Here is a 13,278-nt window from a genome sequence, read left to right as displayed (position 1 = left end):
AGCATGAATAGATAGTGTAAGGTCCTGATCCTGCAAATGTTTACTACCAGGCATAATATTTACTACAATGATTAATGGGCAAAAATCCATTGATCCCAGCAGAGAATTTGGACTTTGCCTACAAGATATTCCCAGCTCCTCCTACTCTGAAAGTTAGTCATTATAATGCAACACACAATTAGGTCAAAAACAGTTACAGAATAGAATTCTTAGGTCATCCAGTCCATCCGCCTGCCAGTGCACGATTGTTTCCTTCAGTATATTCTCAGATACTTTGCTGGTCTTAAGTGACTCACAAGATTCTCTTTCATGTTTGTTGTCATATAGGAATACATGCAAAGGAGCAGAGGGTGTATAATTGTATGTACTAGGCGCTCATTTCCTCTCTATGTAAAGTATACTCCAGCTGATTATAAATTCCACCAGGAGCCTTCAGAGACCGGCTGGAAACATTTGCAACTGACAAAGTTCCCACTGGAATAGACACAGGAAACTGTTGTGACAACATCAAACTGACCTATTGCATCTCCAGCACCAGGCTCTATCTTGAGCTGGACAGGCTGTGGGTGTGCCGGGCTGCTGCTGTTCTTCACAGCGTCTGTGCTCGTTACAGAGGTAGTTTCTTTCCGAGAAACTTTAGACGACGGAGGCTCCTCCACTGTTATCCCACTTTGCCGCTGTCGTCGGCGTTTCTTGCTCCACAGCTCATGGCAATCCTGCCAGTGAGGGAGGCTGGAAGAGGACAAAACTTGATGAGAGAAGAAACATAGGAAAAGCAATGAGAAGTCCTGAGTTAAACCTTGCATGGGCTGGGGAAGTTCTCAGTAACACAAAGGGATCACTGAGACATTGTTCTGATGGCAGCAACATTACCAAACAAGGAGGGGTTTGTGTCCTACAGTGATGAAGAAGACATTACTGTGCTCACACCGCTTAAACTGTACAGGGATCTTAATTAAGTCAGGGCTAGATTAGCTTTGAGGCATGTAGCTCCTAGTTAGGACTCAATAAAAGGGTAACTGGGTGAAATTCTATGGCCTGGGACAGACAGAAGACTCAGATTAGATGATCTAATATAGGGGTTCTCAAACTTTATTGCACTGTGATCCCCTTCTGACAACAAAAATTACTACATGACCCCAGGAAGGGGGACTGAAGCCTACACCCACCCAAGCCCCACTGCCCCAAATGGGCGGGAGGGCGCGCCTCAAAGCCAAAGCCTGGGCGGTGGGGCTTCCACTTCAACCCTGGGCAGTAGGGGGTCAGACTTTGGCCCCGTGTGGTGGGGTTCGGGCTTTGGCCCTGGGCCCCAGCAAGTCTAAAGCCAGCCCTGATAACCCCATTAAAAAGGGGTTCATGACCCACAGTTTGAGAACCGCTGATCTAATGGTCCTGTAAGGATAAGGCCTTTTCCTGTAGCCATATTATAAGACCTAAGGTCTTTGTCTGCAGCCATATTAAGAGCAGCAGCCATTAGCTTAGAAGCAGGAAGTCATCCTCACATTCCATCTCAATTACATTAAAACAATGTCATCTCAGGCTGTTAGGAAGGAATCCTGTCCTAATGGCACCTACTATAACCAGATAAACAGATTTTAAGATGGTTAAAGAAAACTTAGTTTGACAGCATCTTGTCGGTCAAGAAATCGCTTATCAATAGTTGTGAAATCCTCATTTCTTTATTGTTTTGTCATTATGGTCCCCACTTCTCTATTGTTTGTCTGTATGATCTCTGTCTTGTTCATTGATTGTTTCTGTCTGTTACATAATTAATTTTACTAGGTGTAAATTAATTAAGGTGGCGGGATGATTAGGTTAGAGAATTTTGTTACAGTATGTTAGGTTTGGTTAGTAAAATTTTAGTAAAATGATTGGGCTAAGTTAAGGCACAGCTAAGCAGGACTCAAGTTTCACTATATAAACTGGGGTCCAAAAGAAAGTTCTTTGGGAACCAACTCCAGGACACAGCCCCAAGATCAGAGCTCAACACTCTGCCAACCACACCGTGCAGAAGCTGGAGTCCTCCAGATGACCTGATCCTGTCTAGCCATCAGGCAAAGTTAATCTGTCTTACTGGGAGTGATGAGCATTGTATGTGTAGCGTGTGCATTCTGTTTTGGTGATTGTTAACAAACAGAGGGTAAGTAGGATATTACTGTGTAAGGCTCTTTCACTGGTAAAAGATCCTGTAAACTCACAAAAGATTAAGCCCTGAGTCCACAAGGAATGAGTGTTTGCTCTGAGCCCAGAGCCCACGGAGGGTAAAGTTAGGTGCCTTTTGCCTGGAGCCCTAGGAACTGGGAAAGGGTGGTGGTGCCTACATTAACCGGGTTATGCCTCGAACCCTAGGAACTAGGTAGGAGGTGGGTTCTCTAGAGTGTGCAAGTGATAGATAATTTTGTGTGGGTAACAGTCCCTTTTGGCCTTAAAAAAAAAAAATCGAAAACCTCAATCTAGTTCACAGGCCCAGGAAAAACCGAGACTCCCATTTCACTGCCTTGCATATGTCTGGATTCCTCATTTGGAGCGTTAAGAGAGTTCAGTGCCTCGCTGAGACCTTTCAAACAATCCAAGTATGTTTATAGTTTTGGGTTTTGCTTGGGAACAGCCAGCTGCTCCAGCAGATTTCTAAACCCAAACCCATCAGGGCCTGGCCATTCATGTGACGTGCTAAATTGCGAGACAAAGTGATGGTCTCATGACGGGGCTGCCCTTGGCAGCTCTAAAGGGGTCACAGGTATTTCAAAGCCAGTCATCCCTGCATACGGAGACACAAAGGAACAGGGTTTCACAATCAGTGTGCTCTGTGGGTGGAGCTGTGTGATGCTACTCAACAGCAAGCCTTCTAGCCAATTAATAAGCAGTATTAACGAACTCAAAAGGCCCAGCCAATCCTCCTTGGCAAAGAGGTTGGGGGTTTTTAATGATACTTTACCGTTCTATATCATCTTCCATCAGAGGATCTCAGAGCACTTTACAAGCATTACTAAAGTGAACTTCAGCCCCTGTGAGAGATAAGTGGTATCCCCATTTTACAGAGGGGAGAGGCAAAAGAGACACTAAGGTAAAGTGACTTGCCCACAGCCACACGGCTGGGGCAGAGCAGAGCAAAGAGCCTAGGAATCCTAGCTCAGGCCACCACTTTTGGCAAACTGCAGTGGGTGATGCCCATCAATACGTACTCTGGAGGAGCCATCTTGCCGAGGTCCACATCCTTAAGAAAATCGCTCTGCAAGGCCTGTTCTGCCGTGCAACGTTTGCTGGGGTCCAGCGTCAGCATGTGGTCCAGCAGATCAAGAGCAGCCGAAGGAACGCTGGGTGAAGATTATGGGGACCAGGTCAGAATTAAGAGGCTGTTCTAAAAGGAGAGGGCGGGTAGAAACTGTGCCACATGCTCAGAAAATGGCTTGACCACTCCCCTTGAGACATGGGGAAGACCCACTCAGTCCAAATTAATATTGGAGTCGTACCGGCTCAAGCAAGGAACACACTCCAAAGTATCTGTGGCACAAAAAACAGACACTGGATTCATAATATTTTCAGTGTCACTTTAGCCACTAGTGACTTTAAATTCCTATTTGAAGCCACAAGGCAAATCACATGATTAAGGTCTTCCAGAGACCATGCACACCACTGTCCTTGGAGGCAGACAATTGCAGCTTTCTGGGATAGCTGGTCCCTTGGGCCTGGTTCTCATGAAGGGAGTCTTGACAGGCTGATGCTGTCCTGAAAGTTTCCTAGCCAGTGGATTTAAAGTGAGCGCTGCAAAGAGCTGTGGGTGGGGTTAGAAGGCAGCTCATTCTTGAGCAACAATCATGGGGTAGAAATTCAAAGAGGTGTTGATAGGCCACCTCCAGCTTTCCTGGGACAGGAAAGAGTCCCCCAGGAGGGCACAGTGAAATGGGAGAACTGTCCCTTCATCCCACCACCACCTGCCATGCCACCTAAAGTAGAAGGCAGCCAGTGGACATTACAGTGCCATCACTAGCAAGCAGTTACAGAAGGTCACAAAGCCACAAACACAGTCACTCATCTCCTCTCTTATCAAACTCACAAAGAGAACTCCTCCCGTAGGCGCCTTCGGTATTGCTTCTTCGGTTTCATAGTGTTGAAGTAGGGCAGCTTGATGACGTCTGGCCACACAGCTGGGCAGGGGCTCCCGCAGAGCCGGCTACAAGAGAACCGGGGAACAAGAACACAGTCAGCATGCGCAGCACAGACAGCAGGAGAAGAAGAAGAGCTGCCCAAGTGAAACAATTTCCTCTCTGAATCAGCTTAGCATACAGACAGCCCAGGTCTGAGGACACACTGAGGAGGATTAGACAAAAGCTCAGGTAAAAGCAGTATCAGAAAGACAGAGGCTTACCTTGGTTTTAAAACCATTTGACAGACAAGAGTTTTCAGTGCTGATCTCTATTTTTGCAGGAGTGATTTTTACACTCAAATACTTACACCCTCACTTCACTATTGGTGTAAATATGAATAGTCAGGCATCAACCTGGTTTGCAAGCACAAACACCTAGAGGCCTAACTACGTGTATCTGGAGTTACGGTCATTGCTGGTCTCACTTTGCAAACTGATTAGGGTTCGAGAATGGCTGTGACACCTAAGACTAAGTGCATGAGCAGGTTCCCCAGTACTACTACTCATAGACATGCGTGCACAATGCTTTACCTGATTAATTCAAGCTGAGCCAGTTCCAGATTGGCTTGAAAAATAGGCTTCTTTGTAAACAGCTCCCCGAGGATACAACTGGAAGAGGAAAACCGACAGGTCATGACAGCAGACACTGGGGACGATCATTTGACTAGTGTTGCATTTCTGGCTATAAGCAGCTTTGCCTGAGGGTTCATTTGCATCCGAGCTCAAAACTTGGAAAAAGAAAAGGAGTACTTGTGGCACCTTAGAGACTAACCAATTTATTTGAGCATGAGCTTTCGTGAGCTACAGCTCACTTCATCAGATGTTTACCGTGGAAACTGCAGCAGACTTTATATACACACAGAAATCATGAAACAATACCTCCTCCCACCCCACTGTCCTGCTGGTATGGGGTGGGAGGAGGTATTGTTTCATGATTTCTGTGTGTATATAAAGTCTGCTGCAGTTTCCACGGTAAACATCTGATGAAGTGAGCTGTAGCTCACGAAAGCTCATGCTCAAATAAATTGGTTAGTCTCTAAGGTGCCACAAGTACTCCTTTTCTTTTTGCGAATACAGACTAACACGGCTGTTCCTCCAAAACTTGGAGCTGACCAACTAACCTACGTGCGAAGAGTCAGCCATCACATGCATTTAGGGAGCAACACTTGCCAGTGGCCCTGTTAAGATGTCACACCTGCGACATATTAACTCTTCTCAGGCAAAGGGAAATGTAAACAGGATCATGAAGGCTTAGCTAGGCTAGTCTATAAGAAATTGCCAGCAGTATTTCACCTGCCTTGAAAAAGATAAATTGAGTCTATTATACCTCCAGCTAGGAAAAAAATAGAGGAGGGAAGAGTTCAGTCTCCATTATCCATTCAATTCCCGGCCTCTGTGGTGAGCCTTCCGACAGGAGTACCAATTAGTGCCAAATATAGCAGTGGTCTGATGTGGGCACCTGGGCTAACAACTCTTTCTCTGTTGGACACTGAACAACAACTTGACTTCATAGTCACAGTTTTCAGAAGGGATCGGCACTCTCAGATTGGGGCCAAATTGTCAAGAGAGCTGAGTTCCCACTAAAAGGCTAACATAAGCAAGCAGATTTACAAAACAGAGCTCGGCCTGTCGTGTGCTGAGCTCAGCTGAAAATTCATCCGAAAGCATCACAAAGAAAGCTGCTGGGTGCTGAGCCCTTTGGAAAATCTGGCCCCACCTGTGGATCCTGCATTCTTGAAACTCAAGTTCTGAGATTCTTTAAAAATCTTGCTAAATTCACAGGCATCAAATTGCTCTGGTGGCTATATAAGGCCACTGGAAGGCCCTGAGTTCTCCAATTTGTGATCTTGTATGGATATTGCTCTCTTCTGAGAAATCTAAACTTCCTTTAGCTTCTCTGTTTAAATAAAGTTTCCTTGATTCCGAAGAACCTCCATCATGTCATCAATTCATTGATGCACTGAGTCAGCAAGCTGCACAAAATGAACAAAGAGCACCTGAGAAATGAACTTCCCTTGCGCACCTTAATGGGGCATTAACTTCAAGGCTTACTAGTTAAAATTTAAATAGTAATGACATCTAAGCAAGTGGTTTAGAACTAAACACAACGATGCCTCAGTCACTGTAAAAAGCTAACTAGGTAAATTTTCAGAGGAACAGCCGTGTTAGTCTGTATTCGCAAAAAGAAAAGGAGTACTTGTGGCACCTTAGAGACTAACGAATTTATTTGAGCATGAGCTTTCGTGAGCTACAGCTCACTTCATCAGATGTTTACCGTGGAAACTGCAGCAGACTTTATATACACACAGAGAATATGAAACAATACCTCCTCCCACCCCACTGTCCTGCTGGTAATAGCTTATCTAAAGTGATCAACAGGTGGGCCATTTCCAGCACAAATCCAGGTTTTCTCACCCTCCACCCCCCACACAAATTCACTCTCCTGCTGGTGCTAGCCCATCCAAAGTGACAACTCTTTGCATAATCAAGTCGGGCTATTTCCTGCATAGATCAAGGTTTTCTCACATCCCCCCCACCCCCATACACACACAAACTCACTCTCCTGCTGGTAATAGCTCATCTAAACTGACCACTCTCCAAGTTTAAATCCAAGTTAAACCAGAACATCTGGGGGGGGGGGGGGGGGGGGGGTAGGAAAAAACAAGAAGAAACAGGCTACCTTGCATAATGACTTAGCCACTCCCAGTCTCTATTTAAGCCTAAATTAATAGTATCCAATTTGCAAATGAATTCCAATTCAGCAGTTTCTCGCTGGAGTCTGGATTTGAAGTTTTTTTGTTTTAAGATAGCGACCTTCATGTCTGTGATTGCGTGACCAGAGAGATTGAAGTGTTCTCCGACTGGTTTATGAATGTTATAATTCTTGACATCTGATTTGTGTCCATTTATTCTTTTACGTAGAGACTGTCCAGTTTGACCGATGTACATGGCAGAGGGGCATTGCTGGCACATGATGGCATATATCACATTGGTGGATGTGCAGGTGAACGAGCCTCTGATAGTGTGGCTGATGTTATTAGGCCCTGTGATGGTGTCCCCTGAATAGATATGTGGGCACAATTGGCAACGGGCTTTGTTGCAAGGATAAGTTCCTGGGTTAGTGGTTCTGTTGTGTGGTATGTGGTTGTTGGTGAGTCGCTATCTTAAAACAAAAAAACTTCAAATCCAGACTCCAGCGAGAAACTGCTGAATTGGAATTCATTTGCAAATTGGATACTATTAATTTAGGCTTAAATAGAGACTGGGAGTGGCTAAGTCATTATGCAAGGTAGCCTGTTTCTTCTTGTTTTTTCCTACCCCCCCCCCCCAGATGTTCTGGTTTAACTTGGATTTAAACTTGGAGAGTGGTCAGTTTAGATGAGCTATTACCAGCAGGAGAGTGAGTTTGTGTGTGTATGGGGGTGGGGGGGATGTGAGAAAACCTTGATCTATGCAGGAAATAGCCCGACTTGATTATGCAAAGAGTTGTCACTTTGGATGGGCTAGCACCAGCAGGAGAGTGAATTTGTGTGGGGGGTGGAGGGTGAGAAAACCTGGATTTGTGCTGGAAATGGCCCACCTGTTGATCACTTTAGATAAGCTATTACCAGCAGGACAGTGGGGTGGGAGGAGGTATTGTTTCATATTCTCTGTGTGTATATAAAGTCTGCTGCAGTTTCCACGGTAAACATCTGATGAAGTGAGCTGTAGCTCACGAAAGCTCATGCTCAAATAAATTCGTTAGTCTCTAAGGTGCCACAAGTACTCCTTTTCTTTTTAGGTAAATTTTATGCTACTGTTCTTCAATACTAATGTACACTGGCCTTCCGACACGCGTTCAAATATTCCACACTCGCTCTTAAGAGTCCTTAATAAATGTTTCAGTTACTTGGGTGGTAAGGCACCCTTATTTTGGATCCAGTTTAAAAATATTTTAGACTCTGCCTCAAGTTTTTTCATAAAGATATTTACAAAGCTAATACAAATTTCACTGGGTTAACGTCAACTGTTATAGCTAGAGAGAAAACTCTGCTAAAGAGGCCTTTTCTCTACTCCTGTCCCCACTACAGCTCAGTCAGGGATTCACAGACATGGCATGGTCACAGTTTGTAGCACAGAATTGACTTAACCATGTTCTGTAACCATGCTAAATCCTTGGACAGGGTCTAATAATCACCAAACCTGTCATCTAGGTTTTGACTGCAGCACCTTTGTTTACCCGGTGTAGCAGAAGAATGAAATTCCACCTAGATCTCTTTGACCCCATGGAGATTTTGCCAGTTTAGAAAAAAATAAAATAAAATCTTCGGACTTGTAAACTGAACTAGTTTGACGTAAAAGTCAACGAGAGAGAATATAGAAATTCTACAAAGGTCCTTTGTGCAGAATATTAACTGCATTGGATTTGGAATTTACCCAAAGTTTGCTAACTAAGCATGGCTGAAACTATACCAGGGATGAAGGAAGTGAAAAGAAAGAGGCATTACTTTAGTAGGTGGGCTACGTATAGTAATGGTAGTGGTCTTACATATGTCAAAAAAAGAAAGTCATTATAACCAGGAATTAAGCCCTTTACAGGGAAAGATACAGCTACGAATTTTTAGCAGACCATCCCCAAGTTTCCATTTAGACGAACCCTTGTGTTAAAAGTTTAATTAATGATAGTTCTGGAAAAGACACAAGGGTTTTCGGAACTTCTCAAATGTTGCAGAGACGAGATCAAGTGGAAGCTACCTGTACGGTTCCTACTCCACGACCAACAGATACAACACATTACACAAGGCTGTTCTGTCAGAACCTTTAGAACCACATTTGGACTCTTTCGGATTCTCACAGCTCAAACAAAATGCTACCGAATAAAACGAGGCCCTTACCCACAGCTCCACACGTCTATGGCTGGTGTGTAACGCTCCTCGCCTAGCAGCAATTCTGGAGGTCGATACCATAATGTAATGACTTTATTTGTGTATGGACGGCTGGAAGGGAAGATGACAGACTTACATTTGTACAGTTCTTTTCATGTCAGTGGATCCCAAAATGCTTTAAGAACCATGGCCTTCGCTTTCAAACACAGGGGCCTAGAATTAGGCAGTTAAACAAGAGCAGCCTGGTTTTCAGAAGTGTGGGGGAGGGGGCACACAGTTCCTCTGTAAGTCAATGAGAGCTGTAGGTGGGCCACATGTCTGAAAATCAGGCCACTTCTTTAAGTGGCTAGCCTCAGAAATCCTTGCCGATACACCCACATACACAAATCACCTAACCCAGCACTGAAGTGCAGCTAACTCTAAACTGGAAGGTAGCTGAGGTTTAACAGCAACCCTGCTGAAAAGTTAAGGTAGGAAGTGAAAAATAATGGTACAAAAATTTGAAGAGCAGACTCATGGTAGTCAAGGAAGTGAAACTTCTGCAAAGTCAGCTGGGTTTGTCTAAAGAAAGGCTATTAGACAGCTGGCACAGTATTACACATTTACTCTATAAAGGGGCTGCCGGCTAGCTTCCCAGGCTGACCGAGTACTGGGGCATCAGGAGACTCAGTGGTTCAATTCACATATGTTAGCAAATTCCCCCTTTGAGTGACTTACCTCTCTTCAGAGCTGTACAGTCGAGCAAGTCCAAAATCTGCAAGTTTGATCTGCCCACTGAAAAACACAAGCACAACTATGGGCATGAGTTACAGATGGGATCACTTGCTGAAATAGAAAGAAAGGTAACAGAAAGGATCAAGGACAACTGGTGTTTGGCAACTGCTCATGTTGGATATGCCTGTCTGATTTTTAACAGATCCTATGCTCTATGGAAGGATAGACATACAAGCATTCAATTTCACGACCATCACAAATGGGCATGTGGCTGCAGTGACTTGCAGTGTTACGATCAGATTCTATCAGTTTTAATTTGCCCTCACTGGCGTTCAGATGACGACTTGAAGAATCCTAGAAAATTGTCTCCAATTTGTAACCTATCCCACTGCATCCAGCGACTTTAGCAGAAGACTACATAGGAAGTCATTCTGACACCTCTATGCCACTCCTAAAACTGGTCTCCAGGTGGTCAACAGTGAGGGACATCGGAGCTCACATCCAATACACTGCCACCACCACAATCCCAGCCTCTAAACAGCTAAGGAATTAAACTCTGACAGTGCAGAGCATGGGTGGCGTCTGCATGTGATGGGAAGTGGGGAGGAACAGTCAGAAAAATCCAGAGACATTGAGAGAGAGGAAGACTCCTTTCCCACATTATTTATGCCAACAAAGGACTCAGTGGAGATGGTGCTAGAATAAACCCATTACATTCTCCCCCAGGGACTTTGAGACTTGAACCTAGCAGCAATAGCTGCAGGAATACTCCTTTGGGCTCTTTCACTGAACAAACACCTTATTTATTACAACTCAGCCTTCCCACAATGTTCTTTATGACATTTTGTTGCAGATGGTTTTCAGTAGCAAAGTTTAACCTTGTGATGCACCCGGAATGATCCATTCCAGGATGCCACTTCCTATTCAAAAGGCATATATGTTTCCTTTAACATAACCAAACCAGTCCCCTAAATACTAGTATTAAATAAGCAACGTTTTTGTTGAAATGCTGTGGAGTCAGAAACTGCACCCAGACACGGTTTGCCATCCTTAAGAGACTGAGATAAGGAGCAGTAAGTTTGCCAGCAAAAGGTCTCTTCTGCAGAGGTTGCCGCCAACAGGAAGTTAAGCAGGTTATTAGGCTCATTCACCTTTGGTTAAAGAAAACTCCTATTACAGATAGGGGACCTATTGCTTAATTAGAATATCTGTCACTTCTGATGGAAACACACAGGAGACAGGACCACTACAGCAGATAAGATCCTTGTATTCTTTCCCATAATCTAAATGAATCAGTGAGCTATCATCTCACAGCTCAAATTAGCCAGTTTGATGAAATCATCATCTACCCTATCCAGTACCAAGTTACCTGTTGTTTAATAAGATGTTGGAACATTTAATGTCTCGATGAAGGAAGTTCTTTTTGTGACAATAATCCAGCCCCTCCATCAACTGTTTCATGAAAGACTTGATATGGTCCTCTGAGAAATGCACCAGGCCGGATTCTAGCAGCCCCATGAGGTCATGGTCCATGTATTCAAACACAAGGTAAAAGGCACCTGCCACAGAAACAGACAAAGTTTAAGACAGGGGGTGAAAAGTAGAGTCAAAAGTTTCAATGTTTTTGGTTATGTAGAGGAATTGCTTCAAGATAAAGGCCAAGATTTAGAAAAAGGTGACTTGTGATTTTATATGCTCAGCTGCATACTTCTGAGGCAGGGGGCGAGGAGGGGAGGGGGTCTGATCTCCAGAGGGCAGGAGCTCAGCACTTTTCTTTTCATGGAAAGCGACGAAAGGCCAGAGTGGAAGCATTACCATAAGCTACCTATGGCATCAAGGACTTGAATCTGCTGGAAAAAGGGACTCTTCAAGTGCAACCTAAAAGGGCTGTGTTTTTAAAAGCACCATCAAACTTAGAAGTGAGACAGGATGGGAAACCTTCCATACCATTAACTGGCTCTTGAGACAGGCAACGTTATCCAGCATAATAAAGGGACTGCCCAGTGCTGGGGGAAAAATACTACAGCTAAACCAGCAAAGGCAAACTCAGTTTTAAAGACTGATCACTCACAAACCTCCCGGGATAGAAACAAGTATACTTTACCCTTGGGACGCACTAAGTGTGCATCGGCTCTGTAAAGTGACAGGACTCTAAGATTGGTACCTTGCATTCCACATTCATTGCCTCCCAATCACATTCATCTCAAGCATGCTTAGTTTACAAGAACAAATATATTTCTTCTAACAGACAGTTCTGCAAAGTCAACCTGGACCCTTGTACAGCACCACCATTATTAAAGGATCTGCAGCCCATTTTTACACCTATGAAAATCCACAGTCTTCAATAGGAACAGGGTTGCTCAGGTGTAACTGATTAAGATTTAAGCAACAATTCTGTTGTTGATGCACAAGGGACAGACTTCAGCTCACTCTCAGCTCACAAACTCCCCCCACCCCTCCCATTTTAGACAGTCTGATACCCTGCAGAGCCAATGCAGCCAAGGGAGAAGACGCTGGAGTCTTCTCTTTAGAGCATCAGAGTAATTCATTATGTTGATACCAGTTTCCAAATGGCGTAACTATTGATCTCGGCCTCTAGCAGCTCATGAGCTAATGCTGCTATAAGACTGCCGCAAAGCTGGATACTTGGACTAGTATGAATGCTTGGAGTCTTGGGAACACTTCCAAGTAATGATTCTGTACCAGTGATCAGAAAACGCATGTTCTGTTGCAGGCAACCCACAAAAAGGATAATATCTGGTACCGAAGCAAAATCAGTAGCAGGCTGTGGAGATTTTGTTGCTGTGATCTGCAGTCAGAAAATACATGTAGATTTTTTTTTTTTTTAATCCAGATGCAGACACATAGCAACAGGCAATTCTAGAGTTTTCTCTAGCAAGAAACCCTATAATAAATCAGAACTGTATCAGATTTCTAGACCCACCCTTACACCAGGACAGTAAACAAGGTGCTGGAGACATTTCTGTTAGTTAAACCACACTATGCAGCTAGCAATACCTTTGTCCTTTTTGAAGTCCAGTGCATCTTGTTTGTCTGTAACAATTTCCTTCATGTTAACAACGCTGCGATGGATCAACTGCCGAAGGATTTTAATCTCGCGGATGGCCGTTATGGGGAAGCCTTCCTTCTCATTGTCCAATCGCACTTTCTTTAAAGCCACCAGTTCACCTGTCAAAACAAGTCAGTGTCAAAGTGTTTGCGGACAGATACTCCAAATAATCCAAATGATAAACTCTTCGTGCTGTCCCGCCTCTGGCCTGCCCAAGCCTTTGAGTTTGGTCTTTTTATGATTAGTTTTCATTAAGAAAACTGCTCATTCAGTCTTTAATTATGTTCTTAGCAAAGACCTTTCTAGGTTCCAGTTACATTGGTAATAGAAGAACATTGCAATCTGAAGACAGTTAGGGATGGGCAACTTTAAGGTAGTAGATGGCCACAAAAGCCACTAAAACCCTTTGGGCTGGGGCATGTGTATGTTGGGTCCTGCCCCCAGAGGGTGTGACACAGTGTATGTGTGTCGGGTCCTGGCCTCCA

General features: G+C 44.2%; 1 protein-coding gene across 3 annotated transcripts in view; it reads right to left on the bottom strand.

Moving 5' to 3' along the window:
* CDK12 (cyclin dependent kinase 12) overlaps positions 1 to 13,278 on the bottom strand; it is a 74,202-nt gene that overhangs the window by 42,797 nt on the left and 18,127 nt on the right. For all 3 annotated transcript variants that reach the window (XR_007353815.2, XM_048829910.2, XM_048829911.2), the window contains exons 5-12: positions 12,742 to 12,912; positions 11,093 to 11,282; positions 9,727 to 9,783; positions 9,019 to 9,120; positions 4,676 to 4,753; positions 4,055 to 4,171; positions 3,183 to 3,314; positions 518 to 732 (exon numbers count right to left, since the gene is read on the bottom strand). Coding sequence is in view for 2 of the 3 variants with exons in the window: in XM_048829910.2 (XP_048685867.1) it covers positions 518 to 732; positions 3,183 to 3,314; positions 4,055 to 4,171; positions 4,676 to 4,753; positions 9,019 to 9,120; positions 9,727 to 9,783; positions 11,093 to 11,282; positions 12,742 to 12,912 (1,062 nt within the window). In the remaining variant the exon portion in view is untranslated. The remainder of the gene's footprint in view (positions 1 to 517; positions 733 to 3,182; positions 3,315 to 4,054; positions 4,172 to 4,675; positions 4,754 to 9,018; positions 9,121 to 9,726; positions 9,784 to 11,092; positions 11,283 to 12,741; positions 12,913 to 13,278) is intronic.

The sequence above is a fragment of the Caretta caretta genome, chromosome 27 (genome assembly GCF_965140235.1).
Source record: "Caretta caretta isolate rCarCar2 chromosome 27, rCarCar1.hap1, whole genome shotgun sequence".
NCBI lineage: Eukaryota > Metazoa > Chordata > Testudines > Cheloniidae > Caretta > Caretta caretta.
The sequence above is the reverse complement of the archived record's forward strand: the minus strand, read 5'-3'. Positions and strand labels throughout refer to the sequence as shown.